At 42.7% G+C, this 24,155-nt stretch overlaps 1 protein-coding gene across 1 annotated transcript in view; it reads left to right on the top strand.

Annotated features, from left to right (window-relative positions):
* Window positions 1–24,155, top strand: part of mybpc3 (myosin binding protein C3) — a gene marked incomplete at its 5' end in the record, with an annotated part of 145,178 nt that overhangs the window by 56,296 nt on the left and 64,727 nt on the right. Inside the window, 8 exons of the mRNA XM_084308237.1 lie at window positions 2,234–2,366; window positions 4,214–4,338; window positions 4,753–4,858; window positions 12,659–12,831; window positions 19,891–20,056; window positions 20,208–20,314; window positions 20,444–20,473; window positions 20,602–20,741. Coding sequence (XP_084164363.1) covers window positions 2,234–2,366; window positions 4,214–4,338; window positions 4,753–4,858; window positions 12,659–12,831; window positions 19,891–20,056; window positions 20,208–20,314; window positions 20,444–20,473; window positions 20,602–20,741 — 980 coding nt within the window. The remainder of the gene's footprint in view (window positions 1–2,233; window positions 2,367–4,213; window positions 4,339–4,752; window positions 4,859–12,658; window positions 12,832–19,890; window positions 20,057–20,207; window positions 20,315–20,443; window positions 20,474–20,601; window positions 20,742–24,155) is intronic.

Genomic DNA, 24,155 nt, shown 5'->3' on the forward strand with positions numbered 1-24,155 from the left:
AGTAAAAAAAAAATCCGGGTGCAGGCTAGCCTAGCTTAGCACAGATTAATGGATACGGACCACTAGCATAGCTTAAAACCCCGGGAGAAGCGGTTAGGTGGCGTAGCGGAGATTGCGTTCGTCACCAACCCCGGAGCTGTGAACTGGAAATCCAGCTCACAGCTCCGGGGTTGTCACCAGCTTGGCTGGCCGTTCACACTAATACAATTGGCAGTATTAGAGGGTGGGAGAAGCTGGCGGGGTGGGTCCGGGTCGTTGTAAACAGCGACTCCTACAGTTCGGTCGGGGCGCCTGCTAAGCGCGGATAGGACCTGAGTGGCATAGTGTGATCCTTCCACACGCTACGCCCTCTCAGGGAGGATCCGCGCTGCCAGGTGAAAAGAAGCGGTTGATTGGCTGGACGTGTGTCGGAGGAAGCACGTGGTAGCCTCCACTCTCCCAGATGATCTGACTGTGGGGGGTAAGTGTGCAGCGACCAGGAAGGGGATTGGGAATTGGCATACGACTAACATTGGGATGGGAGAAAATCGGAGGAAAAAATGGAGGGGGAAAAATATCAATAAAAAAAAACCCGGGAGAGGTGTTTTGGCCAACAGCTAGCCTGTTAAGCCTTAAGGTCCCCCTATAGGGGGACCCTGCTTTTCTTTATCATAAATCAATCAATAGAGACCGTATTAGATCCCCAATTATCATATCATGGGGTATCATTGGAAAGCCACACTCATTGGCTACAACCCTGTGCAAAGATTTTCGAGATCGCCAAATGATTGACGGAGCTAGAGCCCCGGGAGTCGGGGGGTGGTAATGTGTACTTTTGCGTACTTTGGGGCACGCCTCACATATCGGCATGTAACTCGAGAACCGCTGAACGGATGGGGCAATCGACAGGCAACAAATAGGGCTTTAATTCTATCTATATAATGTATTAAAAGAAATGCACACCCGAGCCACTAGAGGTCGGCAAAGAATCGTCCACATGTGGGCCCTTGGATGTTAAGAGGTTAATGTTTTTAAATATTTTTTTTTGTAGCCAAGAGTAAAGACAATAACCCTATCAAAAACAGTAGTCAAAGTGTATATTTTTATTTTTACCGATGTTTTATACGATTGATCGGAAATCTGAATTTATCGGAAAATGCTAATTATCGTAAAAACCGCAAGGAAATGACTAAATCCAGATTCAACCCTGCCATTGGAAAGAGGAGCATTTTCCCTAAGGTCAAGTTCAAGGTCAAATATGAATTTATAATTAAAATCGATTATCAATAATTACTGTATCTACAAATCCTTCTGTTTAATCATCTTCCCCTTTATTCATTTCCTTAGACTTTTTCTACACATGATCTCAATAAGGTGGTGAATGAGCTCAGTGAGCATTTTCTCGTACCCTGCAGATTTAACATGATCAAAGATGCAAAAATCATAAATCATAATTTATATTCTCCTTTTCTTCATTACAATTTACTCAGCCTAGTAACATACACAATATTTCTGACACTGGAAATACATACCCCCAGGTCCCTAGATACCAATTGACCTTGCAGAAGTGGAGCAATCTTCCATTTACTTAGGCATGTACCTTTAGGCGAAATATTCCTACAGCTTAACAGGCTAGACACTAGACACTTTAACACACTTTATATTTCAGGACTCCCTGGAAGAAGAGATCTTGTATCTCAATGGGACATTCCTGGATTAATAAAGGATAAATAAAAATAAATAAATAAATATTGATCTATTATTAAAGAGATTTGCACTACATTCATACCTCATTTGCACCTTATCCTAAGTGTTGTACCTCATTTCATTTCTGCATTGTACCTCACTACTCTGTATTGTATATTGTATATATATTGACTGAACTGTACGTAGCACACTCTCAGGGGCTCATACAGAAACAAGCATTTCATCATAAAGTATTCTGTATTTTATTATGACAAATAATAAACAAACTTGAAACTTGAAACTAGGTTAGCTGATCCGTATCCGCTTCCATTAATTTGTGCTAAGCTAGGCTAGCTTGCACGCGGATAGCTTTCTACTGAACGCACAGAGAGGAAATTGGTATCTATCTTCTTGTCTGACTCTGGACGGTACTTTCCCCATAATGTCGGGAAAGTTTAATGGGCCCCACTCTACTTGATTTGACGCCATTAAGAAAATAATCGGCAGCAGTCGACGACAGTAGGCTATAAAACCACAACTGATAATTGAACATTCTTCCTTATTCTAGCTTTCCTCAAGAAGCTGGACCCAGCCTACCAAGTGGAGAAAGGCCATAAGATCAAGATAGCCATCGAGGTGGCGAACGCAGACGCAGAGGTGAAATGGCTGAAGAATGGAAAGGACATTACGCCATCTGGAAGGTGGATACTGCTACAAGGGACAGCTTAGCTTCCTTCGCCTCTCGTACATCAGACCGGCATCATGGCATCAACACTGTGCTGTGATCACCATTTATGGAGGAGGACAACTTTGGGGAATAAGCAAATCTACAACTTTGGGACAAAACAAATAGATATAAATCAAGTCTTTGCTGGTTCCCTGCTGTATAATGTTTTATATGCTTTGCTTTTTTTTGATCACACTTTTTTTTATTTGGGATAAACACATACAATAAAAACAAGGAACTAAAAAACGAATCAAATAACAATTATAAATATATAATTAAATAACCTATTTTACATGCTTTGCTTTGCTTCATATCACAGCCGGGCAAATTAACATAGAAGTGAAATTAACTTTAGATGTCCCGGACAACGGTACAGAGTATTTGACTTAACTCGGAAGCATTTTATATGACCTAAACATAACATCCGGGTCACTTATTTGTCAAACACACCCTGAATTTGTTGAAATTGTCCAACTTGTCAAAATGTCAGTGGAGAGAGTCTGTCTGGTGGTTGACATCTTGATTAGAACATAAAATTCATTATTTTCACTCCAAATTGCATTAAATTCATCATGACAGCAGCCAGTAAACAGACTGATCACACGTAACTTTTCTCTTATTCTCTTCTCTTCGAGAAGTTGGACCATTTCAACAACTTTGGAGTAATAAGTGTTTGACAGATAAGTAAGTGGCCCGGATTTTACCGTCACACGGGAGATCTAAAGTTGATTTGCCCAGCTGTGATATGAAGCAAGCGGAGCCTAGCGTACATATACAGCAAGGAAGCAGAAAATCAAGTCCCAGAAAGTGTAATTAGGTCATTCAGAGATTCATGAGTGTAATATTATGTCCAGCTATGGAAGTGGGGAAATCATCAAGACTGAAGGGGCATGCCTGAGGACTGATCAAACGTAACTTTTCAAAATAGTGTTTATGGTCAATGGCGACCAGTGCTGGAAAGCAATTGCTTGACATAAATTGTAACAATTCAAGAGTCCTGCCTACAATTTTAATAGCAAACTGTGCTTTCCACCAAGAGTAGGCATGACCAATGACAGCCAACATACCCAAATGTGCTGGTCAGATGCGGATTACCTCAAAACAAACATACCTTTACATCATGAAGCATGAAACAAATGAATGGTCTACTCTTAATTATGCCTAATGCCATCTCATCTCATTTCTCCCTCTCATCCCTCTATACCCTCGACATGTGGATGGACTCGATACCTCGTCATTCCATTCCATTACTAGCAAGTAAGTGCCCTCGTTAATGTAAAACAAGTAACAACGATACGATGGTGAAGTTTGCCTGCATATTTGGAGTTCTTTTAGAGCTCACAAATTAGCTGTATGTGAACCCCCCCCCCCCCCCCCATTTCTGTCACTTTACCAACCGAACCCTGTCTGGGTTGTTAGTGTAAACTACGAGTCGCCACAGTCAAATAATTGACTATCTTATTTAATCTTATCTTATTTAATATATATCTTTTATATATCTTTTATTTGATCTTGCCTCATCTTTTATTTGATCTTACTACTACTACTTATGTTGTTTCTTAATTGAGCACTGTTGAGTCTGAGCTCGAAACACAAGAATGTCATTACCTGCAATGCCCCTGATGACAAATAAAAAACTTGAACTTGAACTTAGTGCAGCCACCTGTGGATCCTATGGTCCCAGGTTCAAATCCACTCGGTTACATTTGTATCAAGGGGGAAAAAATAGTCTATGAGCAAATAAGAAAATCTGAACTTTTTAAATAAAACTTTTTTTTATAGGTTTAGTTTGTGACAAAAGCTTTGCTGTCCGTTGTCCAGGTATATCTTTGAGAGCGTGGGCAACATGCGCTACCTCACCATCAACAACTGCTCGCTGGCAGATGATGCAGCGTACTGCTGTGTGGTGGGGGAGGAGAAGACCACCACTGAGCTGTTTGTACAAGGTACAGTCAACTTAAAATCTGCAAGCACTCTCCGGACTTTAAAGGCCATGCTCAAAACCCACATTTTCGCCATAAAAAAATCCATGAGCAAGTTTTGTATTGTAGTATGACTGGTGTATTATGTCCGTCCGTTCTCTATCTGCTGCCTTGGTTGGCCTGCATGTATTTCTTTCTGTTTTCGTATTGTTCATTCTGTTTTTCTTTCTTCCCGGGCTGTGACCCGGGCCGATGTAACTATTGGTTGAGGGGCGCAATATAGATAAATGTATCATATCATATCATACAGTATGAGCACTTCACAGCATCCAAGACTGAACAACACAACGGGACAACATGCTGCAGTACGATATGAGACGGTGACTCGAGGTCCACAGAGCGCCATGTTTCTCAGTGTTCTCTGCTTGTCGTCCCTAGAACCTCCCGTCCTGATCCTGAAGAATCTAGACGATCAAATGGTGATGAAGGGCGAGAGGGTGGAGCTGGAGTGTGAGGTTTCGGAGGAAGGAGCCCACGTCAAATGGTAATGAAAGTCTTCTCGGACCAGCAGCCTAGCTCACTCTGTTGGTTGCTTGGAAAGTGTCCCCACCCTCTAGCCACAGTTTTCACCATAGGAGGCTGAAATTGTGTTTGTGTTTGTGTGTGTGTGTGTGTGTGTGTGTGTGTGTGTGTGTGTGTGTGTGTGTGTGTGTGTGTGTGTGTGTGTGTGTGTGTGTGTGTGTGTGTGTGTGTGTGTGTGTGTGTGTGTGTGTGTGTGTGTGTGTGTGTGTGTGTGTGTGAGGGGCCGTTTAGGATAATACTATTGAGATGAAAAGCTGTCACGTATACCATTGAAAGCTGTCACGTATACTAGTAAAAAGCTGTCACGTATACTAGTGAAAAGCTGTCACGTATACTAGTGAAAAGCTTGATTGATTGATTGATTGATTGATTGATTGAAAAGTTTATTAACAGATTGCAGAATGGGTACAGTACAGTACAGCTCAATACATACAATTGTTAAGGGGATGCAGACCAGAGAAAGACTTTCGTCTTGTTTACATCAGGGTCCCCCATTTTCAATTCATCATAACATATATGACATACATGACATACAGATAGACAGTACTGCTACATCTATACATTTATGACATATCAGATTTGCAAATACAGTACTGTTTGTGATACAAAAGTGTCCAGAAAAGGAGTGTATATACATTTGGCATAGAAACTGTACATTGGAGGAGGTTGGTTGGGTGGGGTGGGGTTGGGTGGGTTGGGTGAGGGCTGTACATTGGAGGTGGGGGGGGGGGGGGGGGGGGGTTGGGAAGGGGACACACACACATTTTACACTGTACATTGGAATATTGACAAAGCCTTACTTGGTAATTTACTGTACAACTAGGTTAGGACATTTGTAGGGGCCAGTTTCGAATTGCAGTCTCACGTAGGTGTCACGTATACTAGTGAAAAGCTGTGATGTATAGGCTACTAGTGAAAAGCTGTCACGTATACTAGTGAAAATCTGTCACATTTACCATTGAAAGCTGTCACGTTTACCATTGAAAGCTGTCACGTTTACCATTGAAAGCTGTCACGTTTACCATTGAAAGCTGTCACGTTTACCATTGAAAGCTGTCACGTATACTAGTGTGTGTGTGTGTGTGTGTGTGTGTGTGTGTGTGTGTGTGTGTGTGTGTGTGTGTGTGTGTGTGTGTGTGTGTGTGTGTGTGTGTGTGTGTGTGTGTGTGTGTGTGTGTGTGTGTGTGTGTGTGTGTGTGTGTGTCTGTGTGAATGCACACACATATGCATGCATGTACACAGTCACAGCTATTGCTGATTTGCGTTCTAAGGCATTTCTACATTTTTCAAGTTTCAAATAGAGTCCTTTCATGGAATGTTTAGAATGGCCAATTTTGTCTTCCATTTTGTAAGAAATGACGGTTGCTATGAGCAAAACAACTTTTGTTATGTGTTGATAAATGAGAAATATATATATAATAAAAATGTTTACGGAACCGGGGAGACCCCAGTCTCTGTCACTCAGTGAGTGAGTGAGTGAGTGAGTGAGTGAGTGAGTGAGTGAGTGAGTGAGTGAGTGAGTGAGTGAGTGAGTGAGTGAGTGAGTGAGTGAGTGAGTGACTGACTGACTGACTGACTGACTGACTGACTGACTGACTGACTGACTGACTGACTGACTGACTGACTGACTGACTGACTGACTGACTGACCATATAGGGGTCGCACAAGGTCCTTGAAGTGCTTAAAGTACTTGATAAAAAAAAGGCAAGGCCTGGAATTCCTTGAAAACAGCAACATTTTTAACAAGGTGCTTAAAAAGTCCTTGAAATTCAAATAAACCATTCGCATTGAACGTTTTGTTCATCCATGATAAAAGAATTCAGAATCAAGAAATACAATATTTTTTATTTAAAGTGTAACTAATTGCCGGAAATTGGTTTTAAGGCATAGATATTGGATCCGATTTATTTTTCTATAAAAAACAGCATTTCAAAGTTAATTGGATCCTTTTAAATGCCCTTTTAAAATAAATAGTGCTTGGAAAAATACTTGAAAGTCCTTGAATTTCATTTTGCAATGTCTGTGGGAAGGAACCCTGGATCAGAGCATCTGAGTAGCTGCTGCACAAACTCAGCAGCTAACGCTACATTCACTCTGCATCATCATCAGTTGCTTGCGTTAGATATCAATTCATCATCGATTTCCTTGCTTTGTTTCCTTTTGCATCTTTACTAACGTGTATTTACTGCTGTTTAGTCACCCTTATTGAAGCAAAGACACAGCCTGGGGGTACAGGGGAGCATGCCTATGTTCCCACAGCCCTACAATATGTTCCCAAAGCCCTATGTTCCCACGTTTCCTTTTTTCATAAATTTGATCAGATTTGATCCCCCTTTACGGGGCGGTCGGGTGGCGTAGCGGAGATTGTGCTCGTCACCAATGCAAGAGGCTGCGGACTTGACCAGGGGCGTTTTTAGGGTTAGAAAACATTGGGGGCTTCAGCCCAGGGGGGTGGAGGGGGGTTTCCCCCCCCCCCCCCCCCCCCTTTTTTTTTTTTTTTTTTTTAAACACAGTAATACGCAATTTTAGAGTAATTAGAGATGAATACTGAAGAACTAGAATCATTAGAGGTTCTCAAAGTGAGGTCCATGTCCATGAGAGGGATCTGGGCAGTCCCCATAGAAAATTCAAAGTTAACAGGACCAAATCATCAGTTTCTTATTTATTTATTTAACCTTTATTTAGCCAGATAAAACATTGATCTGGTCCAAGAGGCCCCAACAGGAGTACAAATATACATATATACACATATATATATATACATATACTGTACATACATACACACATATACACCAATAACAAAATAAAAACAGTTAAGAATCATACACATAAGCAAATAAACAAACAAACAAACATATGCACAGCCTATGTACAAAAGAAATAAACAGTTAATCTCTAGTCTTTACAGTTTTCTTCAATTGCATAAACACTCAAATCAAAAGTATTACACAATTATCAAAACATTACACTCAAGGAGCAAAACATTGGCCCAGATTTGCACCTCTATAAGCACAATGTCAGCCTCACACTTTTTGCAAAACAATACACAGAGCAAAAAAGTATCTTGCCAGATCCAGCTAGGCAAAGAGATAATGTCTAGTATTTTCTGTACTCTATTTAAATTTTTTCAAAATTGTTTTTGTTTTACTGTAATTTTAACCTGTAGGCCTACTGGATACAGTATTTTATGTTTGTCTGATATCTGCTGAGCTTACAGTGTTATGCACATAGTAGCATGAAAACTGGGACATGTTTTGTTGTGATTCTCCATGTTGAAATGTTGACTGATTTGGTTATATGGCGAGAAAATTTATATTTTCATCAGTCTGCATCATTGATTTGGGTATATGGAGAGAAAATGTTTTTTTTCCAGCAGTCTGCATCATTGATTTGGGTATATGTAGATAAATAAATAATATTTTCATCAGTCTACAGCATTGGTCTTGTGTAGTGTTTGGTGAATTTATTGTATATTTGCACATTCTCTGCGTACTTCACTTACAGTACTCTAATCACTGAGAAGTAGAATAGCTAAATGTGTTTTAGGTTAAGCACAGCAGTGTGAGTAACTGGTTCAAACAGAATTAAGTCATATAAACGTGTGTTTCATATAGTAACAAAATGTAGTTTTTTTAAATTAGTGTATGGTTTTGACAAGTGTTTAATTTAGCAAAGGATCTGAGGTGTTCTGATAATTGTGTGTGTGGTTGTGCTAATTGTGTGTTTTGAAACACCGGGCCCCGTTTTAAAAATCATGCTTAAGCAATCGAAAAAAAAAGTCTCATAAAAAAGATATTAGATTTTTGGGTATTTTCCTGCCTTTGGTCCGCTTTGCATTCACATCTCAAATGCAGGGTTCACTTGCAAGAGTGAATGAGCTTTCACACCACCCCAAACCAACCGGACTATCCGAGGAAATGAACCAGGGTTCGATTAAAGCTTATTATAGTTTATCACAGTATCATGAGCATGTCTTTGTCAGTGGACACTGGACATGGGTATGGAGGCTCCAGGTGCTGCTGCGTTAAAGTGCACATCTTCAATACCTATCTGTACTATTTAAAAGCACAGTGCAGGACACACTCAAAGGTTATCGCACCTCAGAGATGGCAGTGGACATGTATGACAGGACAAAGGCCATATGTAATGGCATCTTGTGGCACAAGCTCAGACCTCAGCTCAAGAGATCAGCTGAGACAGAGACTGTTCTATCCAGAGCTTGAGAGCAGGTTCTCATGAGTTGGATAACAACTTATGAGAGGCATACAGGCATGTTATCCAGCCTCAGACCAGTTTCTCTCAGTGGAATTGCTGCAACCCCTCGCCACACATTACAATATCCAACTATTGCCAGAGGAGATCACAGTTGCAAAGTGTTTCCTGGTCAGGACAGGCAGAGATGCAGTCCCTACTATCCAAAGTGTCTTTTCCCTCCTGGATGATGATGATAATAATAATAATAATAATAATAATAATAATAATAATAATAATAATAATAATAATAATAATAATAATAATAATAATAATAATAATAATAATAATAATAATAATAATAATAATAATAATAATAATAATAATAATAATAATAATAATAATAATAATAATAATAATAATAATGCATTTGATTTATAAGGCGCCTTTCAGGACACTAAAAAAAAAGTCCACAAATCGGTGAATGAAAAATTATAGGATCAAATGAAAACTACTTACTAAAAATGTTTAAAAGTACTAAAAACCAACAAAAAATACCAAACACTAACAAACATTCAGCAAAGACAATGGGGATGCTGACATAAAAAAAAAAAAAAAAAGTAAAAAAAAAAAAAAAAAAAATGTAAACATTTTTTTTTTTTTTTTTTTTTTTTAGATCCGGGGCTAGGAGAAAAACATCCGGGGCTAAAGCCCCGGAAGCCCAGGGCTAACGACGCCACTGGTCTTGACTCCCGGAGTCAGCATTGCCTGCGGCTTGGGCCGATCGCCATACTAACTCGTTTGGCTGAGTTAGCGGGAGGGAAGTCGTGGGTGGTAATCTGGCGTTGTGGACAGCGTCAGGTCAGGTCTGGGCGCCTGCTCAGCGAAAGGCAGGAAGTGGTGAAGGCAGCGTGACCTCCCACGCGTTACACTTCACCAATGAGAGTCCTCGCTGCCAGGTGAAAAGAGAGCCGCTGGCTGTCTCCGCATGTGTCGGAGGAAGCATGTGGTAGACCTCAGGGCTCCCTTGTACCGACCAGTAGGGGGAACATGCGCACAATGACCAGGTAGGGGAGGGGGGGGGGGGGGGAATTGGCATAACGACTAAATTGGGATGGGAGGAAAAGCATAGAAAATCAGGCGGAGAAAAAGAGGATACATTTTTTTTTATTTGATCCCCCTTTCTCTTTTTGGTAGCCAATTACACCCAACCTATTATCCAATTGTAGTAATAGTAGAAGGTTCATTCGGGAACATAGGGCTGTGGGACCATTGGGCTGTGAGAACATAGGGCCTAATTTTTTGAAGAATCTTAGAAATGTGGGAACATAGGGCTGTGGGAACATAGGGCCTAATTTTTTGAAGAATCTTAGAAATGTGGGAACATAGGGCTGTGGGAACATAGGGCCTAATTTTGAGAAGAATCTTAGAAATGTGAGAACATAGGGCTGTGGGACCATTGGGCTGTGGGAACATAGGGTCTAATTTTGAGAAAAATCTTAGAAATGTGGGAACATAGGGCTGACCCCGGGTAGAGTTAGCTTATCTTTGCCAAGTAGTAGGCTACTGATCGCCTCTAGCTTTTAGCTTAATGTTAGTGATGGATGCTAGCAGCTAACATTAGCACCAGCAGGCCGCAATATGTAGGTGCATTTTATGGCTGGGCTTTATTTTCCATCTTAGCGGCAAAGCATACAGGGGTTGGTGGGGGGTTGTGTGGTGGGGGGTTGTGTGGTGGTGGTTGTGTGGTGGTGGGTTGTGTGGTGGGGGTTGTGTGGTGGTGGGTTGTGTGGTGGGGGTTGTGTGGTGGTGGGTTGTGTGGTGGGGGTTGTGTGGTGGTGGTTGTGTGGTGGTGGGTTGTGTGGTGGGGGTTGTGTGGTGGTGGGTTGTGTGGTGGGGGTTGTGTGGTGGTGGGTTGTGTGGTGGTGGGTTGTGTGGTGGGTGGTTGTGTGGTGGTGGGTTGTGTGGTGGGTGGTTCTGTGGTGGGTGGTTGTGGTGCTTCAGTGGCTTAACCTTTGCCAGCCAGTAGCCCCCAAACTTTAGTGCAGGCATCAAGTGCATGTTAAGACATAGGATATACAGTACACAGTTGTTCACATAAATCATACATACTGTATATCCAGATTCCCCACTGGCATGTATCCAGGGCCGGCTCTAACTAGGCTAGCTTTTTGTTGTTGTTGTTGTAGACAAAGTCAAAGTCCACACTTCCTTCAATGGATGAAGTAGTATCAGAAGGCCAGAGGTTTTTAGGTCAGTTGTTGGATTGCCTGTAGAAGAAGCTTATGTTTATATGTTCCGTACTTCCTCCCAGGATCTAGCGCCTGCCAGAGGGCATTCCACAGACATCCGATAGATGACATTTTCGTCTCTCATTGTATAGTAGTAGTAGTAGTAGTAGTAGTAGTAGTAGTAGTAGTAGTAGTAGTAGTAGTAGCAGTAGCAGTAGTAGTAGTAGTAGTAGTAGTAGTAGTAGTAGTAGTAGTAGTAGTAGTAGTAGTAGTAGTAGTAGTAGTAGTAGTAGTAGTAGTAGTAGTAATTTACTGGCATGTAGCAGTCACAAGACTAAATTAGTTACCAATTTACAGATTCACCCAAACCCAAATCTTGCTGGGGGTAGCCAGCCAGCCAGCCAGCTTACCTGGAGGTTTGGAGATTTTTGGCAAATGAAAGACAGATCCAAGACAGATCTGCTCTGTATATAGATGACATGTTAGTCATCACCTTCGTGGCTGACTGACAGACATGTGCTGCATCCGCTGCAGCCGGGAATATCTGGTGTGTTGGGTCACGAGCAAGCAGTCGTTTATCAGCCCAATGAAAAGGTCACCGGAGCCACTTTCTGCATGTCCCATGTGCCCCCTACCTGAATGACAGAGTAACTGCGAATATACCGTAGTGCAAACCATATCCAATACACTGTACACACCCATATCCAGCAGTAACAATGCCTGTCTGCCTATTTATATCTATGTAAAAAGAAAACATGCAAAACATGTGGGTTTGTGGGCGGGGGGTACTAAATGTAACATAGATGTTACATTTAGAAGTCTCAATATTTTTCTATCCTCGTAATCTTATTCACACTATATGAGTCATTTCCAAATCAATAGGTCTATTTATTTGGAAATGACTCATATAGTGTGAATAAGATTACGAGGATAGAAAAATATTGAGACTTCTAATCAAACATGACAACAAACTGTGTCAAATTGAAAGTGTGACAATGTGCAGTATCGATTTAAAACATCAAAACAAAATAAACCTAAATCTAGTGACCATAGCTTCATTCTGTTATTATTTCCATTCCTCAGAATCATCTTCACTTTGTAAAAATCTGTCTTCGATTAGCAATATCAATCAGTACTTATCCGGGGCTAACGAATAAACATAAACATAAAAGTTTATTCCTCAACTTCCGGTGGTGTTCATTTGGGGCCGCAATGGAAATAAGTCTAAGGACTTTCTTGCGCTATCCTGATATATTTTTATACTGTATGCACATGTGTATTGTATTTTATTATGTCAAATAAAATCAATCAATCAATCAATAATATGGATATCTTTACAGGGAGAAGGACGGTGTGGAACTGACGAGAGACGACGAGTCGAAGTTCAAATACCGCTTCAAGAAAGACGGTTGCAAACATGTTTTGATCATCAACGAGGCCACAAAGGAAGACTGCGGCAACTACACCGTTAAAACCAACGGTAGCGAGTCCACGGCTGAACTGATGGTGCAGGGTAAGTAGTTGGCCTGAAGCAAACGACTACTGTCTCACACTGCAAAGGGGTCATACATGTTCCCGGGCCAATTGTTCACTTAGACAAAAGATATGAATGATCGTGAGTAAAGAAGTTTAGTTCCAACATTCAAACATAGACACGCTCATCATATCGTACCAATAGTGTGGCCTCGTCATTCCTGGCATGCCCCCTACTGTCTAACCTTGGAATATAGCAAGTCTCGTCACCATTACCCACATCGCTCTGCAAAGGTTACTGCCCAGACACACGTCCAAATGCCAGCTAAAGTTAGAAGACATGCCCCATATATTTTATCTGAAGGGTAGAGATCAAGCAAGTGACCTTGTTTCTTTTGTCTATCTCTTTGCCTCCTCCCCTGTAGGGTTATTTGTCCCTTTCAAGCGCCGCTGATTTACTGTCGCTTTCTGCGCTGTAGATATATTTTCTGTTTTAATAGACGAACACCGTGGAATGTAGGCCTATACCGTTGAAGCCTAAAGCAATGCAAAAACTGCAAGTATAATCATTTAGAAAAACAAGACATCAGGGCATATTGTTGCTATTGAACACCATGTTTCCATAGTGTTTAACCCTTTCACTGCCACACGACAGAAGGTTAACCCTTTACTATCACACAACCGGCTGTCGTGTCAGGCAGTGAAAGGGTTAATCTTCTGTGTATTGTGGCAGTGAAAGGGTTAACCGTTTGGTAGCGTGGCAGTGAAAGGGTTTAAAAGTAGTAGATAAATAAATATTATCTTTATCTTTTATTGATAGATGGTAGCAGGCACGTGCACACATAGAGCCCAAGGGGTGCTTGAGCACCTGTCTTTTTGAGCCTCATAAAAAAAGTGCCCCTTTAAAAATAAAAAAAATAAGAAAACGATTAAAAAAATATATATATATTTTTACCGTTACGCATATACTGTAGACTGCCTTTCCAACTGAAAAATGTCAGGATAGAATCAAAATATTAGGTAAAGATAGAGAGATGCCCCATTGTTACAGCCCTTGGATCCAAACGACAGAGTCTCGACTGATGCATAAGACAATCTTTATTTATTTGTCCATCCGTGACGTCATCTTAGCACCGTGAAAACTGCATTGGAAACGTACATAAACAGACAAACAAACATTTCACATAACGGTTTCCACAGCACAGTACAAACACTAAACTAAATAACATTGGTATCAAAACTACAAGGATTACATTCTTACACAAGACATAAAATCATTCATTCACAAATTACATTTATACAAAGTTACAATCATAATCAAATAAACAACAAAGCATACCTTGTTGCGCTCTCCAAGGAATGTAAACGAAAAGGTCCTTTCTTCCGTTTAAAACACACGATCAATACATGATACAAAAGGATAAAAGTTGCGACGCACAGGAATACAAAGGCGAAACAAAGACGCACCAAACGTTCCTGCTGCCGACCGACTACATCACTTCACAGGTGCTTCCAGCTGTACTGATTAACGGTGCTCCAATAGGGACAGATTTATATAGGCATACGGGTATCGAACTCGGGTAAAATCCCACACGTCATTTCAAGGCGTACATACATACTGAATATTATTTAGTAAACAGCAAAGGATATTGTCTAGACATATTTAATCTCAAGTGGTCCGTTACACTCCCCCCAATCACTTCATGATGCAACACAAAAATAATCATGAATGATTTAAGACCAAAATACCATTTATTCCATTGCAGTTTGCACGGCCTCCTCAGCGTGCCTCTCCATGGACCTATATATTTTATGCATAGCGTGGGTGGTGATGATGATGATGATAGAAACCGCTGTGGCGCATACAGTTGAATGCTGGTATTACACTCACTGAGGGACACGAAGAAGTCAAATCCGATGGGATTTGGGAATCTCAAATACAAATCGGGATTGGAATAAAAAAGGCATTTATATTAAACAATACAGAATATACAGCACTTCTTGGGGTCTGTAGGGTAAGCACTTATTCCCTCCCCCCTGAACATTTATGAAGATGTATGGGCCTTTTAAGTCAGTGATAAAAGTGTCTTTTAAGGATAAGTGAGCTCCTGCACTGATTATTATAGTTCAATATTCAATATTTGATCGCCAAAACCCACCAAAAAACATAAAAAGGGGGCCCCCTTTTTAAAGAGCGTTGTGGACCAGAGCCACGAGTATATACATGACGTGTTGTTATTGTTTTATTCCATATTTGTAACGCTTACCCGATCCACTAGCAGGATCTTTTCACATATTTGATTTTTGAAACATGCAGTACCGGCCAGACCCGCTTAGGGGCGACCATTGCTCCACTGCAGTATCATTATGTGGATTAAAAAAAAAATGCAAGTACAGTTCTGTGGTTCCTTGATTCCAAAAGAAGACCCTCCATCTTGGATCAGCTTGCCAAGCGTTTTTTTCAGCGTGGAATAATGGGATTTATGATTAGCCAATGTGCATATCGATCTACCAGAATCTGATGACTGGTGAGGAAATGCTGCCGGCAATCACATGGCCTGACGGTAGGATAATATTACCCCAAATTACAGCTGGATTGGACATTGTTTTATAACGTAACGTGATCGATCAATGAAAATGCTATATTGAACGCACTGTATTGCTAATCAATAATAGTAATCTGCGTTCCCCGCCGCCCCCATTTCATCCATAGATGCTCTGTAATAGTCCGGATGCTACGCAGTTTGTTTTATTTCATTCGTATATATACAGCAGAAATGGCGTTTGATATAACGGCACCAACGTTTAGCCTCTTTTGCAGCCTCCTGCAGAAAAGCCTAGACTAAAAGCACGATGTATACCTTATATTCACGACGCTATAAAATGACAACCGATGGATTTTTATTTTCTTTAAGCCATTATGAAGGCACGGTTTATGCACTCAAGTGACAATGAGAATGGACAGATAGCAATACTATAAATTATATATAAAGCTCTTAGAAAGTATACATTGGTTTGTTTACAATCTGCTGTCCTCTGAGGCCTAAATCGCCGCGCCCCGCCGGTCGCCATAGTGTTAAAAGACACAGGTATAGTCGTGCCCTTTTCAGCCTTTGAGCACCTGCCCCTCTAAAGTCCTGTGCACGTCCCTGGATGGTAGCATACCCTCTCTAGTACCAAAGCACAACTGCCTGGTGATTCTGATCAAACAGCTGCACTCGACTCGTCAGGATTTTTTTTTAATCCACTTTTTCTCCTCCTGTTTTTCTGTGTTTTTCTCCCATCCGAATTTAGTCATGCCAATTCCCCCCTCCCCTTACTGGGCGTTGCTCACATGTGCCCCCCACTGGTCGGTCGTAGGGAGGGTTGAAGAATCTATCACATGTCCCCTCCAATACATGCGGAGTCAGGTGTAACGTGTGGGAGGCTCACACTACCCTCGCCATCTCCCTCCCTCGCTGTGCAGGCGCCCTGACCGACCTGTAGGAGTCGCAGTTTACAACGACCAGAATACCACCCTACCGGCTTCCCTCCCGCTGACTCTGCCAATTGAGCCAGTATGACGGCCGGCCAAGCCGGAGGCAACGCTGACAGCCGGATTCGATACCAGTGTCTCTTGCATTGGTGACGAGCGCTTAGTCCGCTGCGCCACCCAGCCGCATGACTCGTCAGGATTTTGTACGTTTCATTCATAGATATTAATCACATTTTCATACATTGCAATTCAATAAAAAAGACATTTCATCATGCAAAATTTACTACAGTCAAAACCAATGGAGAGTATTTATCACATGGAGAGGCTCGGAAACATTTCAATTTCACACAGGCTTCGCTTAGGAATGATGGATTGGAATGGATTCATCCCTACATGGACGTACTGTAGGGAAAATATAAACCTTTAAAGGAACACAGCAAGATTTTGGGAAATTAGCTTAACGTCATGCACGGTGACCAAATGCATCCACATTTTTATAGGATTCTATCACATTTTCATAACAATAGCGAATATAACTTACCCTGCGCCGTTTTCATTGAGGTTTCTTACAAATTAACGATGTTTTATTTGTCCTTTATATGCGGATAACATTCAGATCTTAAATTGTACCATTATGTTCCCGTTTAGACAATAAACATAATGCTAATGATGCACTTTTAATTGAGTGACCATTCTCGATCACTGTACTCAGGTCCCATTAATAGTTTAACGCTGTTCAGATTGCGTCAAAGAATAGACGCGTCCCAGTGACCTGTGACCTGTGCTAAAGGTCTTGGGAATTGTATTCATTTTGTAGTTTTCACATTTTCACCTTTTAATTTTAAACCAATGCTGCCATCTACTGACAACAGAAAGTGTTGTGTAAGTTATAGTATAACGTCAACCTGAGAGGCTACCCGCACTTCCGTAAACACTGTCGTCCAAAACACATTCTAGAGATTCCCACTTTTTAGTCTTTAGATTTTTAGTCTTTAGATGACTAAATATAGATGAATACTCATGACATTTTATATATATATTCTAAAATAAGTATAGTTTCACTTCATCTACCTGTCGACATGAAATTCCCAAACACTGACGGTAAAAAAAGCCTGGATGTCGCGCAAAATGGGGCGTGATCTAATTTGGTCCCAGACAATAAGAGTGACTGAGATTGGTCTACGTTCCGTTACTGTCTTTTCCAGAGAGAGACAAGAAGATGGATACCAGTTTCCTCTCTGTGCGTTCAGTAGAAAGATATCTGGCTGCATGTTAACCTAGCTTAGCACAATGAATGGAAGCAGACATGACCGGTTAGCCTTGTCCAACTAACACCTCTCCCGAAGGCTAACCGGGCATGTCCGCATCCATTCATTGTGCTAAGCTAGGCTAACATGCAGACAGATAGCTTTCTACTGAACGCACAGAGAGTTAACTGGCATCTATCTTATTGTCTCTCTCTGGAGAAGACGACACACTAAAGTGTTCCTTTAAAATCAACTAGTTTCAGTAAGTAACCGTGTCATGTCAACAACATTAGCCCATGACTACTAGATGTTCTAGAATTATGGCATATTCCTGTTAACAATCCATGTAATTCTAGCTACATCTTACACTGAGTTAATACAATTTCACATTTCCGTACAGATCATGTACTTATACCAACTTTTTATATATATATAAATATATGTTTTCAGAAGTATGTGTGCGTCTCAGGGGGTTTTGTGTGTGGATGAGAGTTTTAAATCTAATCTCTTTCCCCGTGTTCAGCTCAGGCTTATCCAGGCCTCTAATCAAACACTAAGGCTGTCAAGATTAGCTAGGTGCCAATTTGCAGCAGGGATCTATATTAGAAGTCTTTGGGATCAACACCACTGCGTCCCATTGTATTGCTATTCGCAGCCAATTTTCCCTCTCTGGCTGCTGGCTAACGTCAATTTCCTTTAACCTTCACTGTGTGTGCGAGTTATCGTGCTAGATACTACGTCATCTGTTTGGTCAAAGTGTATCTTAAAGGCAGAATCGGCAATGCCGTCAAACAGCGTTTTTTTGGTTTTGGTCTGATGTGTGGGTTGGAGTTTAGTAACTATTTATTACACTGTGAATGTCTCCAGACCTCTCTTGGCAGAGCCTGCGGTGTGGCCAACAGTAGCAACCCCCCCCCCTATACCCACTGGACTCCAATCCACACATCAGACAAAAACAAAACATACAATATCAAGAGGAGCTCTTTCGCCTAGACTTCGCTGTTTGACAGCATTACAGATTCTACCTTTAAATAACTCTCATGTATTATATTATACTGTATGTCCTTTGATTAAATACACGTAATGTTTGACTCCATTTCATATACAATCTCTTAAAAGAGGGTAGTAAAATCTGCTATGGCTTGTACAATAGTTGATGTAAGCAGCTATCTTAAGACCTTTGTTTATAAATTAGAACAATGCAAATGAGGTAACAATGGTTTATCCAATATGGTGTTCATATCGTCCAGCTTTATTTTCTGCCATATGAACTATTCCCCTTGAATCTGTTGCTAAGATACAACATACCAGAGGCCACAGTGAAGATAATGAAATGCCACACGCCCTGAAATATTAATAGAATATTACTCATCATCACCAGGGGTGTAAAGTACTTGAGTAAATGTACTTTGTTACTTAAGTACTGTTTTTGGGGATTTCAGAGAAAAAAACATACTTTTTACTCCTTACATTTAAAATGCAGACCGGCAAAGTACAAAGTACAAATCCACAGGTCCAACCATTTTTATTAGTATATTTGTTTCTCTGGCCGAACTAACGTTAACGTTATTAATCCTGCAGCCGCGCTTTATTTAAAAACAGCCAATCAAATCCCCATCAATGGAAAATTAAGCTACAGAAGATGGCCACAAACGATAGTACGAGTGATGAAGAGGATGAAACGGAACATTTCATTGCCCTGGAATACATTTTTTTTTTTACTTTAACTTTGTAGTAGCCTACTTAAGTACATTTTAAAGTAGACACTTTTAGACTTTTACTCAAGTGTGTTTTTAGCCAGATACTCTGACTTTTACTTAAGTACAATTTTGAGAAGGTACCCATACTTAAGTATAATTTCTGGGTACTTTTTACACCCCTGCTCATGAACACGCACACGCACGCACGCACGCACGCACGCGCACACACACACACACACACACACACACACACACACACACACACACACACACACACACACACACACACACACACACACACACACACACACACACACACACACACACACGATACAATACAACAAATATCATCTTCAATGGTATCATCATCATCATCGGAATTGGGTAGTGTGCCAGGTCTCCCGAGAAGCTATTTAAAGCTTTTGGAGGGAGCCTGATCACAAACAGAGGCAAACAAAACATATAACATGGATAGCCTTACATACCTACCTACATACAACATAGATACATAAATACAGACAAATAATACACGCATGACACATCACACACAATAGTGACATTTAAATTTGACATCCACATACCATCCACTCTACTGCACAGTGTGGGAACACTCAAGGTCATACATTATGAGAGACTGTGGTTCCAACTCTCTGCACCTTTGTCCTCTGACCATGCAGAGAAGGAACTCGAGGTCTACCAGAGCATTGCTGACCTTACCGTGAAGGCGAAGGACGAGGCTGTCTTCAAGTGTGAGGTCTCAGATGAGGCCGTGAAGGGGGTCTGGTACAAGAATGGAGCGGAGGTTAAGCCTGACGCCAGAACTCATATCACACATATTGGCAGGCGAGTAGAGCATGGATATCTCACGTTTCTATTTTAGGCATTCATCCACATGATTGTGTACCGTGGTTCTCTGGCTCGAAGCAAAGTACAGCCAGTGACGTTTTATTTATCTTTTTCTTTTTTCTTTTTTTTACATTTTGGGCCTTTCCAGGATCCACAAACTGGTCATTGATGACGTGAACCCCGAGGATGAGGGAGACTACACGTTTGTACCAGAGGGCTTCGCTTTCAACCTCTCTGCTAAACTCAACTTCCTGGGTAACGATGCAGACGCTTTTACATACATACCACCACCACTACAGCGTCAGCAAAAGCATTCAGTCTCACAGGCTATTACATGAATGATGAATCTCTCTGTTTCCCCCCCCCGCCCCCGCCCCCTTCAAGAGGTGAAGATTGACTTTGTGCCACGCCAAGGTACGTAACTCCAAATTCTGTTTATTGTATACACAGCAAAGGCCAATTGATAATACAGAGGATTACACCGGGCCGGAATGCAAATACGCTTGTGCAAACAATACATCTGTCTCGTGTCCCAACCCAAGATCCTCCTAAGATCCACCTTGACTGCATGGGTCGCACTTCTGATTCCACCATCGTGGTGGTGGCCGGCAACAAGCTGCGCCTGGACGTCCCCATCACAGGAGACCCTGCTCCCACCGTGGTTTGGACCAAAGCAAACAAGGTAAAAAAGACAGAGACCCGTTCATCTCCCACGGCGGGCCTAGTGCCTTTCATCTACGGACCAGCTGTACAGATCTGCGAGGTCACTGCAAAGGCGTGATCTTTTTGTCCAACATCAAAAAAAATTGGATTACTTAACATTATAATAAAACTAGGGCTGTCAAAATTAATGCTTTAACTCTGGAGATTAATTTAAATTATAAGCATTCAAATAAATTAATCTAGATTAATCTATGGAGTGAAAAATCTTCAATCTTAGCGCCGTGGATATAAGAACGCGGTCTAGCTGAGTCAATGTTGATGGTTTTGTTGAACATTTGTATTTCACAGGAGAAAAACTGTATTCAAAGAAAGCTATTAAAATAGTATTTGAATCTAAATATACTTTCTTTGTGTTGATTTTACATTAATTCCATGATTTTACTCAAGTATATATCTGTTACAAGCTTCGGTCTTAAGTAGAAAACTGCAATTTTTTATCTAGATTAATCTAGATTAATTACAGAAAATTGTGAGATTAATTAGTTAAATCTATTGACAGCACTAAATAAAACACAAGATACTTGTGCCCTAATGATAAGGATAAACGCTCAATGAAAAAAAAACCAATGGCCGTCACAACCCAGCATGCAGATAGATGGGCAGCAAGCAAAAAAAAAAGGACCACGAGTCCACGACACTTCAGGAAGGCTTCAACAAAAGCAGCAAGAGCCAGCATAGCACCAGCCAAGGGTATCAAGTGGGTACCCCCCTTCACTGGTGTTTCATCAAGTTAGGCCCACGACACCTTGGGAAGGCTCAACGGTTAGTTCCAGCGTCCCAGAACCACCCCCCTCCATGCTAGCTCCCACTTTTCCATGATATTCACACGCCGAACCTCCCTATGTTATCCTATGTAAAAAAAAATACAATTCCTACAATATTACATACATATCACAGTGTTACAGAAAGGATTCATTAGCGATTCACATCTTTATAGCGAGTTATTTCACAACAACAACAACAATGTTACACGTAGCTGTGCAGCTCACTAAACCTACTGAAACTCGGTATATGAAATTAACCACAGGTGTGTGGCGTAGCTTAGCTGTGTTTCTACAGTATGACCAGCTGATTGATGTTGCAATAACTGATGCTGTACCTGCTAATGAATTTGGTTGGGATACTTAGGCCATTGACTTGACGTCTCATCCACCTGAACTAAGGTAGGATGCCGTGAACTCCTTAACTGCTCTCGGGTGGCCCATTGGAGGGTCGGTTGGGAGGAGGGGAGGGCACGTCCCCTCCGCCTCTTTGTCCTCTTCCTTGTTGACTGACCCGCTCTGCTCACACGTAGGCTAGCTCTGTGAAGCCGGGGGGAGAGCCGGCGTCGTCTTGGACCATGAAGGCCGGGGAAGTGAGTGTAGACCTTGAACAAACAAGGTTTCCGCCGCAAAAACGCTGCGGCTGTGTGCATGCGTCTTCTGCATCTGAGCTTCTCTCTCGCCGTCCTCTTCCGTCTTTGTACGCCTGGATTCCCCCAAGTCCAACAGTTCTGTTGTGCATAATGATATCGCTGCCTGCCTCCAGTGCCGACTGTCCCTGTGTCGTTCCGACTGCCCCTGTGCCGTTCGGACTGTCCCTGTGCCGTTCGGACTGTCCCTGTGCCGTTCGGACTGTCCCTGTGTCGTTCCAACTGTCCCTGTGTCGTTCCGACTGCCCCTGTGTTGTTCCGACTGTCCCTGTGCCGTTCGGACTGTCCCTGTGCCGTTCGGACTGTCCCTGTGTCGTTCCGACTGCCCCTGTGTTGTTCCGACTGTCCCTGTGCCGTTCGGACTGTCCCTGTGCCGTTCGGACTGTCCCTGTGCCGTTCCGACTGTCCCTGTGTCGTTCCAACTGTCCCTGTTTCGTTCTGACTGTCCCTGTGTCGTTCCGACTGTCCCTGTGTTGTTCCGACTGTCCCTGTGCCGGTCGGACTGTCCCTGTGTCGTTCCGACTGTCCCTGTGCCGTTCGGACTGTCCCTGTGTCGTTCCAACTGTCCCTGTTTCGTTCCGACTGTCCCTGTGTCCTTCCGACTGTCCCTGTTTCGTTCCGACTGTCCCTGTTTCGTTCCGACTGTCCCTGTGTCGTTCCGACTGTCCCTGTGTTGTTCCGACTGTCCCTGTGCCGGTCGGACTGTCCCTGTGTCGTTCTGACTGTCCCTGTTTCGTTCCGACTGTCCCTGTGTCGCTACGACTGTCCCTGTGTCGCTACGACTGTCCCTGTATCGTTCTGACTGTCCCTGTGTCGCTACGACTGTCCCTGTGTCGCTACGACTGTCCCTGTGTCGTTCCGACTGTCCCTGTGTCGTTCCGACTGTCCCTGTGTCGCTACGACTGTCCCTGTGTCGTTCTGACTGTCCCTGTTTTGTTCCAACTGTCCCTGTGCTGTTCGGACTGTCCCTGTGCCGTTCTGACTGTCCCTGTGTCGTTCCGACTGTCCCTGTTTCGTTCCGACTGTCCCTGTATCGTTCCGACTGTCCCTGTGTCGTTCCGACTGTCCCTGTGCCGTTCTGACTGTCCCTGTGTCGTTCTGACTGTCCCTGTGCCGTTCCGACTGTCCCTGTGCCGTTCCGACTGTCAGTGTGTTGTTCAGACTGTCCCTGTGTCGTTCAGACTGTCCCTGTGTCGCTACGACTGTCCCTGTGCCGTTCCGACTGTCCCTGTGTCGTTCCGACTGTCCCTGTGTCGTTCCGACTGTCCCTGTGTTGTTCCGACTGTCCCTGTGCCGTTCCGACTGTCCCTGTGTCGTTCCGACTGTCCCTGTGTCGTTCCGACTGTCCCTGTGTTGTTCCGACTGTCCCTGTGTCGTTCTGACTGTCCCTCTGTCGCTACGACTGTCCCTGTGTCGTTCCGACTGTTCCTGTTTCGTTCCAACTGTCCCTGTGTCGTTCCGACTGTCCCTGTGTCGTTCTGACTGTCCCTGTGTCGTTCCGACTGTCCCTGTGCCGTTCTGACTGTCCCTGTGTCGCTACGACTGTCCTTGTGTCGTTCCGACTGTCCATGTGCCGTTCTGACTGTCCCTTTGTCGCTACGACTGTCCCTGTGTCGTTCCGACTGTCCCTGTGTCGTTCTGACTGTCCCTGTGCCGTTCTGACTGTCCCTGTGTCGCTACGACTGTCCCGGTGTCGTTCCGACTGTCCCTGTGCTGTTCCGACTGTCCATGATTTGTTCAGACTGTCCCTGTTTTGTTCTCACTGTCCCTGTGTCGTTCCGACTGTCCCTGTGTCGTTCCGACTGTCCCTGTGTTGTTCCGACTGTCCCTGTGTTGTTCCGACTGTCCCTGTGTTGTTCCTTCTGTCCCTGTGCCGTTCTGACTGTCCCTGTGTCGTTCCGACTGTCCCTGTGCCGTTCGGACTGTCCCTGTGTCGTTCCAACTGTCCCTGTTTCGTTCCAA

Source organism: Notolepis coatsorum (assembly GCF_963971535.1).
Source record: "Notolepis coatsorum genome assembly, chromosome: 2".
Lineage (NCBI taxonomy): Eukaryota > Metazoa > Chordata > Actinopteri > Aulopiformes > Paralepididae > Notolepis > Notolepis coatsorum.